This window comes from Capsella rubella, unplaced genomic scaffold (genome assembly GCF_000375325.1).
Source record: "Capsella rubella cultivar Monte Gargano unplaced genomic scaffold, Caprub1_0 scaffold_2, whole genome shotgun sequence".
Lineage (NCBI taxonomy): Eukaryota > Viridiplantae > Streptophyta > Magnoliopsida > Brassicales > Brassicaceae > Capsella > Capsella rubella.
In genome coordinates this window covers 2,588,071-2,606,208 of record NW_006238922.1, presented here as the reverse complement: position 1 = coordinate 2,606,208, position 18,138 = coordinate 2,588,071, and the positions used below count along the sequence as shown (strand labels likewise).

Here is an 18,138-nt window from a genome sequence, read left to right as displayed (position 1 = left end):
GTTGTACATAATATCATCGTCTAGATTGGGATCCTTCTTGTAGATGCGGAAGATCCTATCACTTTTCGTCTCCTAAAAGATGCTCCGGACCAACAAAAACTATCCTGTTGTTGTAACAGCAATGTTATTATTTGAATCTTGCTCCATCTTCGCTTGGAGGATAGGGCAGACGCATTGGTGATATATATTTGTTGGTACCGCTTTCGAATGAATCAGACTGTACTTCAAAACCTTCTTGTCCAGACAAATCCCGCTTTCGAATGAATCAGACTACTCGCTGTGAAGTAAAGACTGTCACCACCGCCTCTTATAATACCATTATCTTCTAAACCCATCTATGATATAAATATTGGATTTAGAGTCTACTAACACAAGGAACCAGTAACCTGATTTTGCCAAGAATTGAATCTTTGACAAGTCACTTTTTGTCTTGTCAATTTTCGCTTCTTCGGGATTGTACAAAGCACAACAACCTTCATCCTCTAGAAACATAATCAGCCATGAAGATCCGATTTTTCGAGGTATCGTTTGTTTCCAAAATATATACCAATTCGGACACAGAATTCAAGATGTCTATATGAAGTTCTGACCAGCAGTTTGAATAAGAAGTCTCCTTGCCTCCAAACTTTAATAAACGTATCAATGAGAATCAAAGGGTTTTCAAACGATCTGCATGCGACTTTATTTAAGTATTCAAATTTTTATCTATTTGCTGTAGTTACAGAAGTCATATATAGTTTCAACTTTTTACCATTGTTTCAATGCTTGATTCGATTATTTTATCAAATCATCAAAGTTTTCTTTAGACTCTTTTTAATTCTTTTATCGAATCATTAGATTTGTTGTCACAACAGAAAATTTGAAATAAGTTTTGTTATCTCATATCCTGAGATGTCATGGTTATATTTATGAAACTGGTGTAAACTCCAAACATAGTATATTCAAGCTATAGACCATTTGGTTACCATTTTACTGGTACGATATAACAATTAAATTACGTTGTCGTTCCAACTAATATCAAATGTAATAACTAACTAGAGATAACACAGAATTTAACAACTATAGGTCAAAAGAGATAATTTTAGAAATCCAACAAACGGAAACAAGATATATAAACATGCTCACATGTCTTTGAATTTTTAAAACAGACAAGCAAATTATCTCAAGCACAAAAGTAAACAAAACAAACAAGACAATGAAGCTTCAAATGGTATGGCTCGCTTTGGCCTTAATCGCCATCAAAGCTAATGCAGCAGCACAAGGAAAGAACACAACAATCCCAGCACTCATAGTTTTTGGAGATTCGATAATGGATACAGGAAATAACAATAATCTTCCCACTCTTCTAAAATGTAACTTCCCTCCTTATGGCAAAGACTTCCCTGGAGGCTCCGCCACTGGAAGGTTTTCTGATGGAAGAGTTCCTTCTGACCTTATTGGTAACCATTTGAGTTTTTTCTGTTAATTATAATAGTAAAGCTATTTATATATATAGTGTGATAAGTATGTTATAAAATATTGCAGCTGAAAAATTAGGTTTGGCTAAGACATTACCAGCATATATGAATCCGAATTTGAAGCCTGAGGATCTTCTTAAAGGTGTAACATTTGCATCTGGAGGGACTGGTTATGATCCATTAACAGCACAAATTATGGTACTTCCAATCATGATTTTTAGTTTTTCTTGTCGATGAATCATTTTTCTTATATTTATGTTTAATTTTTGTAGTCAGTGATATCGGTATGGGATCAACTCACGTATTTCAAAGAATACATATCAAAGATCAAGAAACATTTTGGAGAAGAAAAAGCTAAAGATATTGTGGAAAACAGTTTCTTTCTCGTGGTTTCTAGTAGCAATGACCTTGCTCACACCTATTTAGCTCGAGCTCTTAGATATGATCGTACCTCATATGCCAATTTTTTGGCTGACGCTGCTGTCAAATTTGTGAGGGTAAGTACAATAATTTTTATAATAGATAAACTTATCAATTATATACTTAATATCCAAAAGTAATGTTTTCATAAATAATTAATGTTTAGGAATTACATAAGCTTGGAGCACGAAAAATCGGAGTGTTTAGTGCAGTGCCTGTTGGTTGTGTTCCACTTCAAAGAACTGTATTTGGAGGTTTCTTAACAAGAGGATGCAATCAACCTTTAAACACCATGGCAAAACAATTCAATTCAAGACTTTCTCCAGCATTAGATTCTTTGGATAAAGAGTTGGATGGTGTTATCCTTTACATTGACGTTTATGATACTCTTTTCGACATGATCCAGCACCCTAAAAAATACGGTAAGTAACACTATCACACACACATATATGTGGTAGACTAAGTTATTTATATTATAAATACAAAATTAAGTTATAAACAAATAATTTCATTATGTTTCAGGATTTGAGGTTGCTGATAGAGGATGTTGCGGTAAAGGATCTCTTACGATATCCTATTTGTGTAACTCATTGAACCCTTTCACATGTTCCAATTCTTCAGCCTATATATTCTGGGATACCTATCATCCGACTGAAAGAGCTTATCAAATTATCGTTGACAGTTTACTCGACAAATATCTAAGCAAAATCTATTGATGTTAACCATTTGTTTTATTTTGACATCATTGATGTTAATCATTTACGTCAAACTATGTTGGTATCTTTGTATCTCATCGTCTTTCTTGATCTCATATGTCTCTCTATGTATTCATTCATTTATATTCAATGTATCATGCAATTTTTTTTTTTTTTTTTTTTTGAATTATTATTCATTGAGAAACCGATACAGCAGGCCATGACACAAAGTCATACAGTTTTTAAAACGATTAAAAGTAGTAGAAAAAGAGGGTACAATAGATGCACATCTACAATTGAGTCTTCCGCTTCGATTGACTTAGTGTTTTGGTTGTTGGAAACCCATTAGCCACGACCACCTCGCTTCCCACGGCCTCTGCCCTTTCTGCGACCAGTGGTTTTCCCATGCATCTCCTTAGCCTTTGCTGATGGTTTAACCGGTCTTTCTCGAAGTATTCTTTTACCCGGAGGAGACATAAGATCCATCGAATCAGATTCGACATCTGAATCTGACAAATCTTCTTCCCCATCCGAAAATACCAAAGAGGAAAACTGATTAGAACCAAGATTTTGCTCAACATTATCAATCTCCCTAGGGACAGTAGCATTTGTATGAGCATGAGCTGTGGCAGTAGAAATTTGTGCAGTCCCCTGGATAAGAGACTCAATAGAGACAAAAGTTGATGGAATAGTTTTTGAGGTAAGGGGACTCTCGATGATTGAGACAGTTGTTGAAATAGTATGATCTTCTGCTATAGATACTGCGTGGGCAGATGATAATGACTTTGTGCGTAAGAGACAAAAGTTGCCAATAATTTCATTTAAAAACAATACCATACTTTATCTATCATACATACCTTTAATAGTACTATTTCTTCTTCAACATCCCATTTACCTTCTTTAGGATCATAAACTGAAATCCTCTTCTCATTACTTATAATGTAATGCTTTCCTTCGATCACCTGTATTTGTCTAATTGTAGAGAAGCGGTGCTCAGCGTCAGGGTCAGGTAAAGGTTCCCAAGTTTGAGTTTTCGGGTCGAAAACCTCACCCCGCACCCTCCCGCAACGTATATTTTCCCATTGAAGACGTTTAAAAAAGGTCTCGCTCGAGCTACACTCATGTTAGGGGCTTTACCCCATAACCCAGTCTTAGTCTCTTTATTACGTACCCACAAGTTTGAGGACGGACCACTAGACCTGCTTATTCCATACATTTCTGAACCAACCGACACTATTCGCAATGGTTCATAAGAAGGTGGTATTTGCACTAACCTAATATTTCTGCTAGACGTCTGCGTCTCCTCCTCCTCTTCGAGTTGGTTGGTTAGGGTTTGACCAGGTTTTATACAGAGGGTGTACCAAGAGGGACATTTATCATCGGGAAAAAGTAAACAGACTTGGAACATGGATTCTTTTCTTTTGTTTCAAGTTGCGATCGCGCATCGATGAGCTCTTTTGATGCGATGAGAGAATGAAAGGTCTTGCAGACTAGGGAGAGTTTAGGGTAGTACGATCTTGATATACGTGCTAAGCAAGTCAAGATAATTTCATCAGGAAGTGATAAAAACGAAGGATCCATAGCGGCAGCAAGCAGAGAGACGTCTTGTAAAAATGTAAAGAGCTTAAAACACGATTAGGGTTTTTTCTCTGTTTCATTCATCTAAGACATCGTATAGATTTGGTTATTAAAAATACTAAACCGGGATTGGAACTGAACAGAGGATTAGAGTCGGTTATCTCAGTCAGGCCGGTTTGACTAAGTGATAGACTTTTTTATAAGAGGGAGGGTTCATATACCTTCGAACCCATGAAACTAAATACATATGCTTATAATGATCATGTGAATGTAATAAATCTGGCAAAAATTGTCATTAAACTAACAAATCAAACAAAGGTTTTAAAGTAAACATGGTTATATTTTGATCAAACCTCATTTAGTACACTACGTACGAAAACGTATGAGTTGGGAACCTTATGGACTATGTCAGCCCACTCAATGTTCCCCTCAACCTCATCAATTTCAGGTCGAACATGTCTTTTCAGCGAAATCACCGCACACCAAATGTCCTTGTATCCAGGCTTATCATCATACGTAGACTTGTCCCATAAAATCAAGAGTTTCCCACCGTAGTTAGCTACTTCAATCATACCAATATTACCATCCCAATTCATCATTGTGAAACCTTTGACCACTCTCCATTGTTTACATTTTCTGTTATACCACGAGCACCTATGTTTATTACAACGATACAATACTTTATCTATCCAGCACTTCACATAGGATTTTTTTTCGGCAACATACCATTTACATACTCTTGGTTCGTAAACTTGTAACGTAAATATCTCCTTTGATCACCTCTAATTTTCTAATTGAAGAAAAGCGTTGCTCGGGTCGAGGGTCAGGTAAAGGTTCCCAAGTTTGAGTCCGCGGGTCGAAAACCTCACCCCAATTCGTCGATCGTTTAGCGGTGCAGCCTCCAATTACATATAGTTTCCCATCGAGGGCACATGCAAGGGGTTTCTCTCGAGCTACAGTCATATTGGAGGCTTTACGCCAAAAGGAACCATATATGTCCTTACTAAGGACCCATATGGTGGAAGACGGAGTATCGCCTTGGCTGATTCCGTACCATTCTGAACCAACCGCAACGGATTGCATTGGTGTATAAGAAAAATAAGAAGGTATTTGTACCAACCTAATATTTCCGGTAGGCTTCTCGTTCTTCCCGAGTTGGTTGGTTAGGGTATGACCAGGTTTGATCCAGAGGGTGAACAAGGATGGACGATCACTATCCGGAAACTGTAAGTAGACATGAACTAATATTTCTTGGGTTTTAAGGTGAAATCGCGTCACATTGAGATCACTCGATAGGATGAGAGAACGAAAGTTCTTGCATACTAGGGCGAGTCTCGGGTAGTTCGATCTTGATACGCGCGCGAAAACGTTCAAGATGATTTCATCCGGGAGTGACGAATACGATGGATTACTATCCTGTTTTTTTTTGTGCAATGGTTCTTCATAGGTCTCATCTCGTTTCGGTACCATATCCTAATACAACAACAAAGAAAAAGAAAAAACTAAAACATCAGAATCAATTCTAAAAACAGTAGATATGAATATATGATAATGCTAGCAAGTAGCAATTATATGATATGAACATGTACGTTTCGGTTTATTGCATCTATTTGAATTGAAGATGTAATGTTATGTATAACAACTAGCTAGCAAGGTCTTGGTTATTCTAAATTTAACATTCTCTTTTATGTGTATCAATTCTTTATAATAGAAAGAGCACTTGAGAATATAGTGTTCCAAAAACAGACGTGCACATACGAAAAGTTTGATTAAAAGTTTAAATTCAAAGAAAAAGAAAAAAAAAAAGACAAAATCAACTATAACAAAGAGTAAAGATGAATACGAGGAAACAAAAACAGAAAAGATGAGTCGAGTTCGTGGAGAAGAAGAACAAACTTGAAGTCGGAAGAGATTGGAACGTCAATGTCTGCCTCTTGTGTTTGAGAAGATGATGATATGATATAAATTCGAAACCTAATAAGGCCCAAAAACATACTCCCTATTACTTTTCTGTTAAAGAATTGTAATCGTTGTATACCTAAACCGTGTTCTCATAATTTACAATATTAATATAATTAATTGAATAAAACAAACATTATAAAAATTATATCTTTTTAATTAAAAAGATTTTGTTGTTTTCATATTTTACAATTATTAATAAATCCGATAAAAGATATAAAAATAAAATATATACTTTAATCTTAGAAGAAAAAATATATTTCTCTTTTCCTATTTAAAAACTCTCCTCATTCAACGTCTTTTCCTATTTCACTTAATCGTTCTCTTCTTAGATATTTCCTATGTTACATGGAAACGGAAACGGATACGCGGAAACGAGAAACGTGTTTTTTTATGAAATTAAAATATGGAAATGTTTTGGAAACGATAATAATATATATACATATATAATATTAACATCAAACATCTAAACTAGATTAAGAAAAAATATTTGAAATAACACGTTAATCTTAAATATATATACTAAATAGTTTAACTAAAAAATAAATATTAAAACACTGAAATCCATAAATTTAGATATGTATATATCATATATTATTGCGTATATGTCCCACCAAAAAAATAAAAATTTATTGCGTATATGTGTATTTAATTAAATTAATCAAGTTTTAAGGGTATAAAAATAATCACTCTATATATCATAAATCAAAATATTTGTCTATTAAGTTTCTAACTAAAAGTGTAATATATTTCGTCGGGTTTCGAAAATGGAAACACGAGTTTCTGTCGTGTTTCCAAATAAAAAAAATTAAGGACCGTGTTTACGTTATAGTTTCTGAGTTTCCTAAAATTTCTGTTTCCGAAACGTTTCATACAACCTATATTTCACAAAAAAAAATATATTATATTTTTATTACAAATTTCCTCTAGTAGTGGAATTTTATTCTCCCCTTTGTAGGGATAAGGGTAGTTATCAACAAAAAATAAATAAATAAATAAGAAAAGTAGAATTTATGGACTACTATCTTTTACATTCCTTTTGTAACATACTTTTTGATACCCTAATCTACTTGTATTAATTACTTTCATTAGATAAGAAAAATAAAGATTCTATGATCGTATTAAATATATTCTAAAACTTAACTTTCATGTGACGATTTCATGCTTATCTCATACTCACATCACATGAATCCATATCCACAGTCATAACAGTTTTAACTAACACTTGAGCGAAACGTTGGCCAAAAACGTGTCACCCACACGTGTCACTATCTTACCTTATGCTCTCAAAAAATCTAACGGTCATAAAAAACTCATCCATAAAGTAGTCGCTCTCACATATGAGTGTTAATCATTAAGTACCAGACACGTGGCGTTCTTCACCAAATATTATTTTTTATTATTTTGATTTGTATTTATTTATTTTCTAATTATTTGCATATGTTTTCATGAATGAACTGTAAATGCGAACTCTTCGGAATTGGAATTGCAAAGCAATTGGGTGTCTCTTTTTTTTTATTTTTTTTATTTTTTCATTTTTTCTCTTCTCTTCTCTGCGATTTCTTAGGGTTTCTGAATCTTCTTCTCTCTGGTTTCGTTGCGCAAATCGAATTCTCTCTTCAAGTCAAACCAAAGCTTTTGGTGTTTCTTCATTCTCTCTGTAAGTCATGTCGATTTTTTTATAAAAAAATTGTAAATCTCTTCGATTTGGTTTAACTTCGCATTGATTTGAAGAATTGGGTTTTGTTTTGGTATGAGATTGGTGTTTCTTTCCTGGGAATCGAATTCGTGTTTGTTTCACTGGATTTAGTGGGAATGTGATTTTTTGTTTTTCCTTATTCATAATTTGTTCTTAGGTTTTTTCGCGTTTTCATGTATCGTAATACTACTTTGTTGTTTATGCCATTGAAATTGTGGATTTGTAATCTGTGTTTATTGCGGAAACGAGGAATTGATAACTTGAGATTGAATCGAAGTGCGCATTGTTATGTTGTGTGTTACCCAACTTATCTTCTTCTGCAAGTTGTCAGGTATATTGATGTTTTAAGTAGTTTATTATACCTGAAAAGGTAATGTATAAAAGGTGTAGCATAGATAAGGAGAAGATTCTGTGATTAGTTGTTTAGAGTAGGCGTTTAGGTTGTAATGTTAGGTAGTTTGGATTCAGGAATAGATGTTTGGCCAATTGTTTAACTTCAGGATTTTGTTTTGGACATTGACATTGTCATCTGCTTCATCTGTTGTAGTTTGGATTCGATGTAGATGTTTGGCCAATTGTTTAACTGCAGGATTTTGTTTTGGACATTGACATTGTCATCTGCTTCATCTGTTGTAGTTTGGATTCGATGTAGATGTTTGGCCAATTGTTTAACTGCAAGATTTTGTTTCGGACATTGACATTGTCGTCTGCTTTATCTGTTGTCGTTTGTATTCTTGGGCATTGGATTGCAGAGCTTTGTTTAGTTTGAATTCTTTGGGCATTGGATTGCAGAGCTTTGTTTAGTTTGGATTCGTTGGGCATTAGATCGCAGAGCTTTGTTTAGTTTGGATTCTTTGGGCACTGGATTGCAGAACTTTGTTTCGATATGTGTCTCTAAATGTCTTATTTTCTCCTTTTGTGTGATTTTTTCTCTCTTACAGATATTCTGCTGATCTAAGATCTTCTAGTATTGTTTGATTGGCCATCTCTCTGTTTGCATTGAGTTAATACTTATGAAGTTCTTCCCTGCCTGCGATTTTTAGTAAGGACGGGGTCGAACTGAGAGTGAGATGGAGATTTCAGCTCTTCTTACATCTGCTGGGATTAATATTTCGATATGCATAGTGCTTCTGTCACTTTATTCCATACTTAGGAAACAGCCAGCCAATTACTGTGTCTATTTTGGCCGAAGGCTTGTTTGTGGTGGGGCTCGACGTTATGATCCTTTTTGGTATGAGAGGTTTGTGCCTTCTCCAAGTTGGCTGGTGAAAGCATGGGAAACTAGTGAAGATGAGTTATTAGCTGCTGCTGGTCTCGATGCTGTGGTCTTCCTCAGGATGGTCGTCTTCAGGTTTCTGAAAACTCTCCCAAATGCTTTTTGTTTTTTTTGCTTCTTCGTTTTATTCTACAGTTTATTTTTGTTTTCTGTTTACGTATGTATGGTTCTTCACAATTGGTTTTAATTGTGTTTCTCTTTGTCTGCAGCATTCGTGTTTTCTTTATAGTTGCGGTTATTTGCATTGCATTTGTGCTGCCTGTTAATTATTATGGGCAACCAATGGTGCATAAGCAAATCCATTTGGAATCATCTGAAGTGTTCACAATTGAAAACCTTAAAGAAGGCTCAAAATGGTAAATGTGGTTTTGCTTTTATATCTACCGATGTTTCATTGAAAGATAGTTCAACGTTATTTACTACTGAGAGTGTAAAGTGCTGATTTTTTTCTTAATACATTTATTGCTCTCAGGCTATGGGTTCATTGTCTTGCACTGTACATTATAACCTCAGCAGCCTGTCTTCTTCTTTACTTTGTGAGGACCTCGTACCTTAGTATATCTCATTCATACTTCAATACTTACTCTTGGTATCTTAATTTATATTCTTTTTAGTTTTTTTTCCCAATCTATTGACATTTTTTAATACTGTAGGAGTATAGGACTATTGCCAAAATGAGGCTTGCACATATCACTGGATCTGCCTCAAAGCCAAGTCAATTTACTGTTCTTATCCGTGCTATTCCATGGTCTCCTGAGCAATCTTACAGCGACACACTGAGCAAATTCTTCACAAACTACTATTCATCCAGCTATGTGTCCCACCAAATGGTCTACCATAATGGCATCATTCAGAGACTGCTGGTACGTTTCTTCTTAGACCCGTCAGTTTTGACTAAAACATTCAGCCCACCTTCCTCTTGGTTTACTAGTCCGATTAAAACTGTCACTTAGAAATTGTAGTAAAAAGCTGTTATTGCTCTGTGAGATGTGAAATTTTTTATGCCAGCGTTTTAGTATTTCTTCGTCTTTCACTATTTATTTTTGTTGATAGCTTTTGGAGTTGGTGTAATACTTTAACGTTCTGGAGTATTATGTGCTTGTTGGATGTTATAAAGGGTTATTTATTTGATAACCACATGCAGAGATTGATGATTTTTTTTGAATAGTAGAGATAATAATTAAATCTAGTCCAGCTAAAAGGAAATACAGGTCAGACCCATATTGTGGAGTATAAAAGGATCTTTTAGAGGAACTCTGTTTGTATCCTATTTGTAGTGTTTTCATACTTTCATTCATAGTTCATGATTTCTGATGCTGTAGTAGTTTCAATATTATCACATCAGTTTCTCACTGGTTATCTATCAGCCGGTTGAATCAACACAGAAGATGTTAGAAATTGGGTATATAATATGTGGACTGCTTGTGCTTGTGACAGCATATTTGAGATTCATTGTTCTGTGTCACAATTTCTGTCTCAGCGTGATGCGGAAAGGATGTGCCAGACTTTAAAACATGTTGCTCCTGAAATCAATTGTAAACCAAGTTTGAAGCCATGCACCTTCTGTGGAGGACCGACAGCCACAAGTTCCTTTCATATACTATCTAATGAGGGAGACAGTGTGAAAGGAATGGAGCTTGGTGAGCTGACTATGACTACGACAGAACAAGTAAGATATTTTTGTTATTTTCCCTGATCTAGGCATATAATGTGGTTATCTGTTTTGTCTGTTGTTTCTTCTAGCCAGTGTAGAGGATCTGTTTTGAAATCCAATACAGTTTGCATTTTCAAACATGATAAACTGATTTAGAAAGAAAGACCTTTAGGAGTGGAAGTTCGATTGTCTGATACTGCAGAAACTATTTCTATTCAGATCAGTTTTAAACCACCATTAATGATTTGTAGTACCATATACGACATTTTTCACTTTTTTGCTAGAGCTTATAAGTAGCAGTGCTTAATTTCAAATAGCCTTAAAATAGAATAGTTGATTGAAGCCACAAAAAATTTGTGCGATTTGTAGGAACGTCCAGCTGCTTTTGTGTTTTTCAAGACACGCTATGACGCTCTTGTTGCTTCAGATGTTCTACTATCATCAAATCCTATGTTATGGGTGACAGACTTAGCTCCGGAACCTCACGATGTGTATTGGAAGAATCTTAACATTCCTTATCGACAACTTTGGATACGGAAAATAGCAACCCTTGTTGGTGCAGTTGCCTTCATGTTTGTTTTCCTTATTCCTGTGACCTTCATTCAAGGGTTGACTCAACTAGAGCAGCTGTCTCACGCATTTCCTTTTCTAAGAGGCATCTTGCTGAAGTGAGTACCTTGCATTGTTCCTTATGCGTGTGTATACATATGGTGTTGGTTCTTATAGACATGACATTAGAATTGGCATTGAAAAGTAGGTGAAACTCAGGTCCAGCATAGAACACATTACACATGTCATTCTTTATAGATTTGAAACTTGAAGAGAAATCAAATATTTATGTTCATGACTTGTTTTATCATCTTAAAAGTTAATCAACCATTCAAACCATTTTGCAGGAAATTTATAAATCAGGTCATCACAGGGTACTTACCCAGTGTGATCTTGATTCTATTTTTCTATGCCGTTCCACCATTAATGATGTATTTTTCGGCCTTAGAGGGATGCATTTCACGGAGTATAAGGAAGAAGAGTGCATGCATCAAAGTCTTATATTTTACCATTTGGAATGTGTTCTTCGTGAATATATTATCAGGGTCTGTTATCCGGCAATTGAATGTCTTTTCTAGTGTCAGAGACATACCTGCACAACTTGCAAGAGCAGTGCCAACACAGGTGATTTTACCCATAGCCTTTTTACATTCAGAGAAAAATATTGAAATTTTGCTAATGTCCATTTCTACAGTCTCTTGGACATTAGTTGGATTACATTGTGCCAAGATCTTGCAAGTTTAATAATTTGACCATATACCAGAGAATATCAATCCCATTGAAGGAAATTTATTCATTGTATAGACTCATTTGGGATTAACATATTCTGGTTCCTTGTGACCTTCATTACTTGAGCACTTTCTCGTGTTTCATATTAGTAAAAGTGAAAGTATATTATTGTTTCTGACAATGGCTTTATTCATGTATGCAGGCTGGCTTCTTTATGACCTATTGTTTCACATCTGGTTGGGCCAGTTTGGCTTGTGAAATAATGCAGCCTATGGCACTTATCTGGAATTTGGTAGCAAAAGTTGTTTCCAAGAACGATGATGATTCATATGAAACACTTAGGTTCCCATACCACACTGAAATTCCCCGGCTGCTTTTGTTTGGGCTCCTCGGTTTCACCAATTCAGTCATAGCACCACTAATACTGCCGTTTTTGCTGATCTACTTTTTCCTTGCATATCTTATATACAAAAATCAGGTATGTGTGCTATCCATATGTTCTCTGATCTTTTTTACGTATCATCACAGTTAAGCACTCTAAAAGCCTAGCCTTAACAGAGTTGTTTCTATTTTGCAGATACTTAATGTGTATATCACAAAGTACGAAAGTGGTGGACAATACTGGCCTATTTTTCACAACACAACAATCTTTTCACTGATCCTGACACAGATTATAGCTTTGGGGTTTTTTGGATTAAAGCTATCAACGGTTGCTTCGGGTTTCACCATACCACTAATTCTTCTCACATTGCTTTTTAGTGAGTATTGTCGGCAGAGGTTTGCGCCCATTTTCCACAAATATCCTGCCCAGGTAGATTAAATGTAACCAAACCTTTGATGTTCCTACTGCAGTTTATGCGTCTTCTCGGTGCTTAATTGATGGTTTCTTTTCAGGTTCTCATAGATATGGACAGAGCTGATGAAATATCAGGAAAGATGGAAGAGTTACACAAAAAACTGCATAATGTATACTCGCAGATACCATTACACTCTCAGAAACCATCGAGTAAAGCTGAATGCAGTACTCCTTTCGCAAATCAGGAGTTACCAGATCCTGAAAAGTTGAAGCCAGGTTTCGAGTTCATACTATATTGTTTGTGTATGATTTCAGATTTCACTGGAATACAGACTAATAGTGATATTTACATTTTACAGAGGAAGGGGATGCTATAGCTAAAGAGTTATGGGGCTTCAAAGGCAGTGAACCTGGTCAAGAACAACATGACGCTAAATCCTGTCCCAGTGCTTCACCAGAGCATCTTTCTCCAAAGATGATTGAACTTCACAAACGGAACTAGACAGACATTTTTACTAGTGAAGTAATTATGGAGACTTCAACAAACCCTCAAGTACAAGATTTTTGTCGTGGGCATGCTCAGCTCCAAAACCAATGTTACTGGGAACACTCTCACAGTCTCACTCACTTGAAGAAAAGTTGTTTTTGGGATATTTTATCACTTTTCTTCTATAGAAATTTGAATCTCTACAAAACAGATGGGGGAAAGCATATAGCATGTACAGTCTTCTTGCCAAGATAATTAAAATGTACATTTTATAGATACTGCAAGATGAAATGGAACTGTGTATAGATATGATAAGAAGAAAGATTTTTTCATAACAGTAGTTAAGAGCAAAAGAGCTCTTAGTTCTTTCAACTTCTTGCTCACATAATATCAGCAAATGAAAAGAAGAGTAAAAATGAAATAATTCATTCATTTTGTTTATCTTGGTGCGAAACATTGGAAAGAAAGAGAGAAAACAATCCGAACAAGCATATTACAAACCAAAAAGAAAAGAAGAAAACACAACACTTGCAAAGGAATGTGAGGAACCTACAAAACAGAGAACAAGGTTTATGGAGTTGATTCGGTTTTAGGTATCATAAATGATGTTGTTTGAGGTGCTTTTTTGAGCTTTGTTTTAGGAAGGAACTTCGAGAGACCATTGGTTAAGGCAGAGTTTGTGACCAAGGAAGCTCTAAGTAAGCTTATGGCCTGCAAAAAAAGCGTAGTTTCAGAGGAAACATAAGTAAGAATTTTCTAGCAAGTAAGAGTAAAAAGATGTAGTAGAGACATCATACCTCAGCTTGACCAATGCTAATTACTTGCTCCTCAATATCATTGATGTTCACCTGCAACTTACTCAATACTGCAATTGTTGAAGATGAGTTCATGGCAGTAACATGTAGATCATCCGACACCATGAACTTTGTTTTTCCCTTAACAAATGCAAGACCAGTAGAATCCGAAGTGCCTTTGGATTTTGGATTCACTGGTCTCAACTTCAAAATTCTTTGACTTCCATTTGTTTTCTTCTCAATCTTTTTGCTCAGCTTGCTAGCAGTAAAGGAAGTCACGATACATTCATATTCTTGCACTTCCTGAATAATAACATCAAGAAGTTGTGCACGACAATTGTAGGAATAAGGAAGCACACATTTGGCAACTGTAGTTTCCCCCTCCCCCTCTAAGCTTAACCCTTCTATGCTTCTGCACAAGTTCTCAACACAACCTATATTGGCATTTTCACTACAAAACTTCCCCAGAAACTCAAGGGGAATTGCAAGAAACGAGAAAAGAAAATCGATGAAATCTTCTCTGCACTCTGCATAAAGAATGACTCGATCCAGCTTTCTAACAAAAACTTTCAAGGTTAAACGTGGGCCTGCAACTATGCTTTCTTTCACAAATGCAGCCAGACATTTCTGCTTCCTTGACACACAAGTTCCCCTCAGAAACGTGTCTGTCAAGGGAGTATCTGAATTGAATATACACCCTAGCAAAGTCAGCACCTACATAAAAAAAAGTTCAGTTGAATAAATTATGCATGAGACATGAATTAAAAACAAAAATGTGAATGAAAGGCTTATTACTTCGTCGGAACCAACTTCAAGTAGCCTTTCTTGTAACTTATCAAATCCAGCATAGCCAAGATCATTGAGGACACTCAGGACATTAGCAATAGAGTTGAACATCACTTTTAAATCATCAGTGATAATGAAAGAACTTCTAAAACTCAGAAACACTCCATCACCTTCTGCTTGATCTTCTTCCTCAATCTGAACCTCACGGGTCATTAATTTTCCACAACTACATATTGAGGTGCAAGTATTGCTGTATACCTTACCGCATAACCTGCCATAATCAAAACTTGGGCACACAAAAAACCTGCCATAATCAAAACTTGGGCACACAAAAAACCTGGGAGACTCAGTATCAGCAAGATTCATCTTTAGCCGACTGCAGTGACTCTCCTTCAAACTCTTTGGATACAGCAACAAATCCTTACATGCTTTTGTCTCAAAATTATCGACACTCATGTTAGAGACACTCTTGTAAAGATTCGTAAAACAACCCACACGAGAAGACTGGGGATTTTGATGCTTCTCCAGTAGCCTGACAATAGTCCCCATTGGGAGAGTCAATAGACCACAAAGCTCATCAACAAAATCCATATCAGCTTCAGCCATCACAACTTTGTTTTTCTTCTCATCGATGAGAAGTCTCATATTGAACTTTGGTTTCTCTGAACTTTGATCCATCACAATAACAGAGCAAAAAAAAAGAAAAGGGGTAGTCGTAATAATCTTAAGATCCAAAGGGAGGTGTTATATAATTTGACGTTTAATGACCATAATGACTGTTATTACCTTAACCAAGAAACCTTTACGCTTCCCAAAGAGGCAAGACCGTTTGAGTTTGAATGCACATGTCCAAAGAGTCTTAATATTATGTCATTAAGACAAATAACTCAATCAAAGTGCATCGATTAAGGACAAAACCGCCCAAATCCTCCATTAATTACAGACTTGGGAACTACAATTCTCCGCATGCATGGTATATATCTCCCTTTGTTGGTTTATAAAATCTCCACTAGAAGAAGTTAATGTTGTCTTGTCACATCACGTTTTGAGATTAAGCATGTCTGATTACACTACGAAACTCCCGTTCCTTGAACCCGAAGTTAGGAAGGAAAATCTCAGTGTTGTCTACCTTCTCTCGGGGACTGAAATCTCTAGCAACAAATCCATGTGTAGTATGAATAAAGTGTTGTCAACAACATGCAGAACTATTTGTTGCTAGAGATGTTTTAGTCAATGGGAACATAATAGATTATCAAGACTGATATTCTAGATTCTCTCCAATTGTTTGGAATTAAGGGAGTCTCTTAACTAGAACTCAAAATGGAGATTCTCTAAAACGTCATGATTCTTATTTACTCGCAAAGTTAGTGTGTAAATGACTGAGAGACCCTGTTTTCTAAACCCTTACCACCATGGTTGGTAGTCTTAACTCACACCTAGGCCGTGGAAACTGAGAAAGTCATGGTATCTTCTAATCTGAGTCAAAGAAAGAAGAAAAAGCCATGAGAGATCACAATGGCTGAAGAAAAGTGTGGCAATGGTTTAAATTATTTTAGACTTTTGTTTTTTCAATTTAAACTTTACAGTTGTAAGAACATTTTTTTTTTCTTTGAATATAATTTAACACTAAATTCAAAAAAAAAAAAAATGTCGCAATTATTGAAGCAGCAAGCCTAGAGAGAAAAGAAATTGGAAATGTAATTTGTACTGAAATATGAAAACAGTATAGAGATAGAAATAAATGATAAACTATTCAAAGGAATTTGTGAGTATCAATGCGTGTGAAAAAGGGTAATAAACAGAACCATGGGCCAAAAAACGTAGTTGACGACTTGTGAAAGTGTCTTTCCTTATAGTCGTCGACGACCACGATCTAGCCTTATAGTATTATATATCATTGAAAATTTGGAATTTGATTGGGAAGATAAAGAAGAATTAGGAAGATAAACAACGGCTGCTATTAGATAGAAAATGGATCGAATGTCTTGCTGTTCTAAGAAAATCCCAACAATATCATAATTTTTTTAATTGGGTTCGGATTACTTGGATCACGATCGATGACTCAAGAAATAGTATTTGTTTTATGAGCCTTTCTTAGGCTTCGAATGAGCAAGTGTATCAGGCAGAGCAGATCAATCGGATAATATATGTAGATCGAACATAACAAAAGTGAATCAAGCAAATCTAGCGTTACAAATGCAGACCAAATATCTATATAATTTTTAGATAAATTAATATTAGTTAAATAAAATAAAAAAAAAACAAAATCACCACAAACACTCTTAAATGGGTATGGGTGGACTGCTCTACTTTTTTGAGAAAAAAAAGTATTCTTATTTTTTTAAGCAGTATAGAGAAGCAGTTCATCTGCTAAATAATTATTTTGTTTGAATGGGAATATAAATACAGATATACTGCTTTAGTAAATTAACTGCTTTTGTACTGTGGTCTCATTCAGAATCTTAGTCTGTAACTTGGAGTAAGGGGAGGATCAAACTTATCATGGACTTATGAGGTGGTATATTATAATTGGTTTTTAACTGATATTACAACGAGAGTGGATTAAATAGGATACAAACTGCTAAAAATTTAGAGAAATTTAAATTTATTTTATTTTATTTTGGACAAACTTTTAGTCTTAACTTTATGACTTTGAATCATAATAAAATAAGCATTTTAGGAAATATAGGACCTGTAAAAATATCTTTTTTTAAAAAAAAATAGAGTATTAATTCTGAAACATTGTATGGATTTGTCTAATTTAATAATTAAGGTTAAAATCTTTTAGTTGTGTTTAGTTATATTGATAGTAGAAAACTAAGGGGGTGTATTAAAATAGAGTATTGCTTTTGTACTGTGGTCTCATTCAGAATCTTAGTGGGTGTTATTGGATAATGGATTTTAATAGAGTCTAACTCTAACCCAAGTCTAATGTAAAATTATTGTTATTCCGAAAACCAACCCCTTTGTCTAATTTAATAATTAAGGTTAAATTCTTTTAGTTGGTGTTTAGTTATATTGTTAGGAATATAAATACAAATAAACTGCTTCAGTAAATTAAATCTAGTGTTATTGGTTCTTATACTTACAATTATTAACGAAAGTCTTATGTTATTCAAGTTTGGTGGATTTAAAGTCTTATGTTATTCAAGTTTGGTGGATTTTCACAAATGAATTCATTTGAAAAGCTTTGAGTGAATCTGAAACTGATTTCATGTGTAAATTATGTTAATCCGAAAACCAACCTTCTAACATGAGA

General features: G+C 35.0%; 4 protein-coding genes and 1 pseudogene across 7 annotated transcripts; 2 read left to right on the top strand and 3 right to left on the bottom strand.

The window, feature by feature from the left end:
- Positions 1 to 1,195: 1,195 nt before the first annotated feature.
- On the top strand, positions 1,196 to 2,593 carry LOC17894958 (GDSL esterase/lipase At1g58725). 3 transcript variants are annotated; one of them, XM_023787681.1, is made up of 6 exons: positions 1,196 to 1,439; positions 1,525 to 1,655; positions 1,730 to 1,954; positions 2,044 to 2,131; positions 2,210 to 2,299; positions 2,400 to 2,593. In XM_023787681.1, the coding sequence occupies exons 1-6, from the start codon at positions 1,196 to 1,198 to the stop codon at positions 2,591 to 2,593; spliced, it is 972 nt and encodes a 323-aa protein (XP_023643449.1). The 3 variants fall into 3 exon arrangements, with proteins under 3 accessions (XP_023643449.1, XP_023643448.1, XP_006301689.1); XM_023787680.1 differs by having other exon boundaries at positions 2,044 to 2,299; positions 2,421 to 2,593; XM_006301627.1 differs by having other exon boundaries at positions 2,044 to 2,299.
- Positions 2,594 to 2,917: 324 nt separating this feature from the next.
- LOC17895724 lies at positions 2,918 to 4,153 on the bottom strand (annotated as a pseudogene).
- A 344-nt stretch (positions 4,154 to 4,497) lies between these two features.
- On the bottom strand, positions 4,498 to 5,620 carry LOC17896095 (putative F-box/kelch-repeat protein At5g28160). The gene is made up of 2 exons (XM_023787504.1): positions 4,931 to 5,620; positions 4,498 to 4,845 (listed from the first exon to the last, which is right to left on the bottom strand). The coding sequence occupies exons 1-2, from the start codon at positions 5,618 to 5,620 to the stop codon at positions 4,498 to 4,500; spliced, it is 1,038 nt and encodes a 345-aa protein (XP_023643272.1).
- A 2,007-nt stretch (positions 5,621 to 7,627) lies between these two features.
- LOC17896471 (CSC1-like protein RXW8) lies at positions 7,628 to 13,636 on the top strand. Of its 2 annotated transcripts, XM_006300340.2 has the most exons (12): positions 7,628 to 7,769; positions 8,750 to 9,159; positions 9,294 to 9,440; positions 9,557 to 9,620; positions 9,738 to 9,947; positions 10,565 to 10,753; positions 11,108 to 11,406; positions 11,635 to 11,911; positions 12,219 to 12,494; positions 12,594 to 12,827; positions 12,911 to 13,088; positions 13,172 to 13,636. In XM_006300340.2, the coding sequence occupies exons 2-12, from the start codon at positions 8,879 to 8,881 to the stop codon at positions 13,312 to 13,314; spliced, it is 2,298 nt and encodes a 765-aa protein (XP_006300402.1). In that variant the 5' UTR covers positions 7,628 to 7,769; positions 8,750 to 8,878; the 3' UTR covers positions 13,315 to 13,636. The 2 variants fall into 2 exon arrangements, with proteins under 2 accessions (XP_006300402.1, XP_023643447.1); XM_023787679.1 differs by lacking the exon at positions 7,628 to 7,769 and having other exon boundaries at positions 8,174 to 9,159.
- Positions 13,637 to 13,869: 233 nt separating this feature from the next.
- Positions 13,870 to 15,557, bottom strand: LOC17896121. Its single transcript, XM_023787503.1, has 4 exons — positions 15,217 to 15,557; positions 14,889 to 15,183; positions 14,097 to 14,807; positions 13,870 to 14,010 (listed from the first exon to the last, which is right to left on the bottom strand). The coding sequence occupies exons 1-4, from the start codon at positions 15,555 to 15,557 to the stop codon at positions 13,870 to 13,872; spliced, it is 1,488 nt and encodes a 495-aa protein (XP_023643271.1).
- Positions 15,558 to 18,138: the final 2,581 nt, after the last annotated feature.

Excerpts from the sequence above, each read along its gene's own strand:
- LOC17896095 (XM_023787504.1), bottom strand. The coding sequence starts at position 5,620 with ATGGTACCGAAACGAGATGAGACCTATGAAGAACCATTGCACAAAAAA. Across the intron at positions 4,846-4,930 it reads CTTCAATTAGAAAATTAGAG|TGCTGGATAGATAAAGTATT; the intron begins GTGATCAAAGGA and ends TCCTATGTGAAG.
- LOC17894958 (XM_006301627.1), top strand. The coding sequence starts at position 1,196 with ATGAAGCTTCAAATGGTATGGCTCGCTTTGGCCTTAATCGCCATCAAA. Across the intron at positions 1,440-1,524 it reads AGTTCCTTCTGACCTTATTG|CTGAAAAATTAGGTTTGGCT; the intron begins GTAACCATTTGA and ends AAAATATTGCAG. Across the intron at positions 1,955-2,043 it reads CTGCTGTCAAATTTGTGAGG|GAATTACATAAGCTTGGAGC; the intron begins GTAAGTACAATA and ends ATTAATGTTTAG.
- LOC17896471 (XM_006300340.2), top strand. The coding sequence starts at position 8,879 with ATGGAGATTTCAGCTCTTCTTACATCTGCTGGGATTAATATTTCGATA. Across the intron at positions 9,160-9,293 it reads CTCAGGATGGTCGTCTTCAG|CATTCGTGTTTTCTTTATAG; the intron begins GTTTCTGAAAAC and ends CTTTGTCTGCAG. Across the intron at positions 12,495-12,593 it reads ATCTTATATACAAAAATCAG|ATACTTAATGTGTATATCAC; the intron begins GTATGTGTGCTA and ends TCTATTTTGCAG.
- LOC17896121 (XM_023787503.1), bottom strand. The coding sequence starts at position 15,557 with ATGGATCAAAGTTCAGAGAAACCAAAGTTCAATATGAGACTTCTCATC. Across the intron at positions 14,808-14,888 it reads TTGAAGTTGGTTCCGACGAA|GTGCTGACTTTGCTAGGGTG; the intron begins GTAATAAGCCTT and ends TTTTTTATGTAG. Across the intron at positions 14,011-14,096 it reads TTAGCATTGGTCAAGCTGAG|GCCATAAGCTTACTTAGAGC; the intron begins GTATGATGTCTC and ends CTTTTTTTGCAG.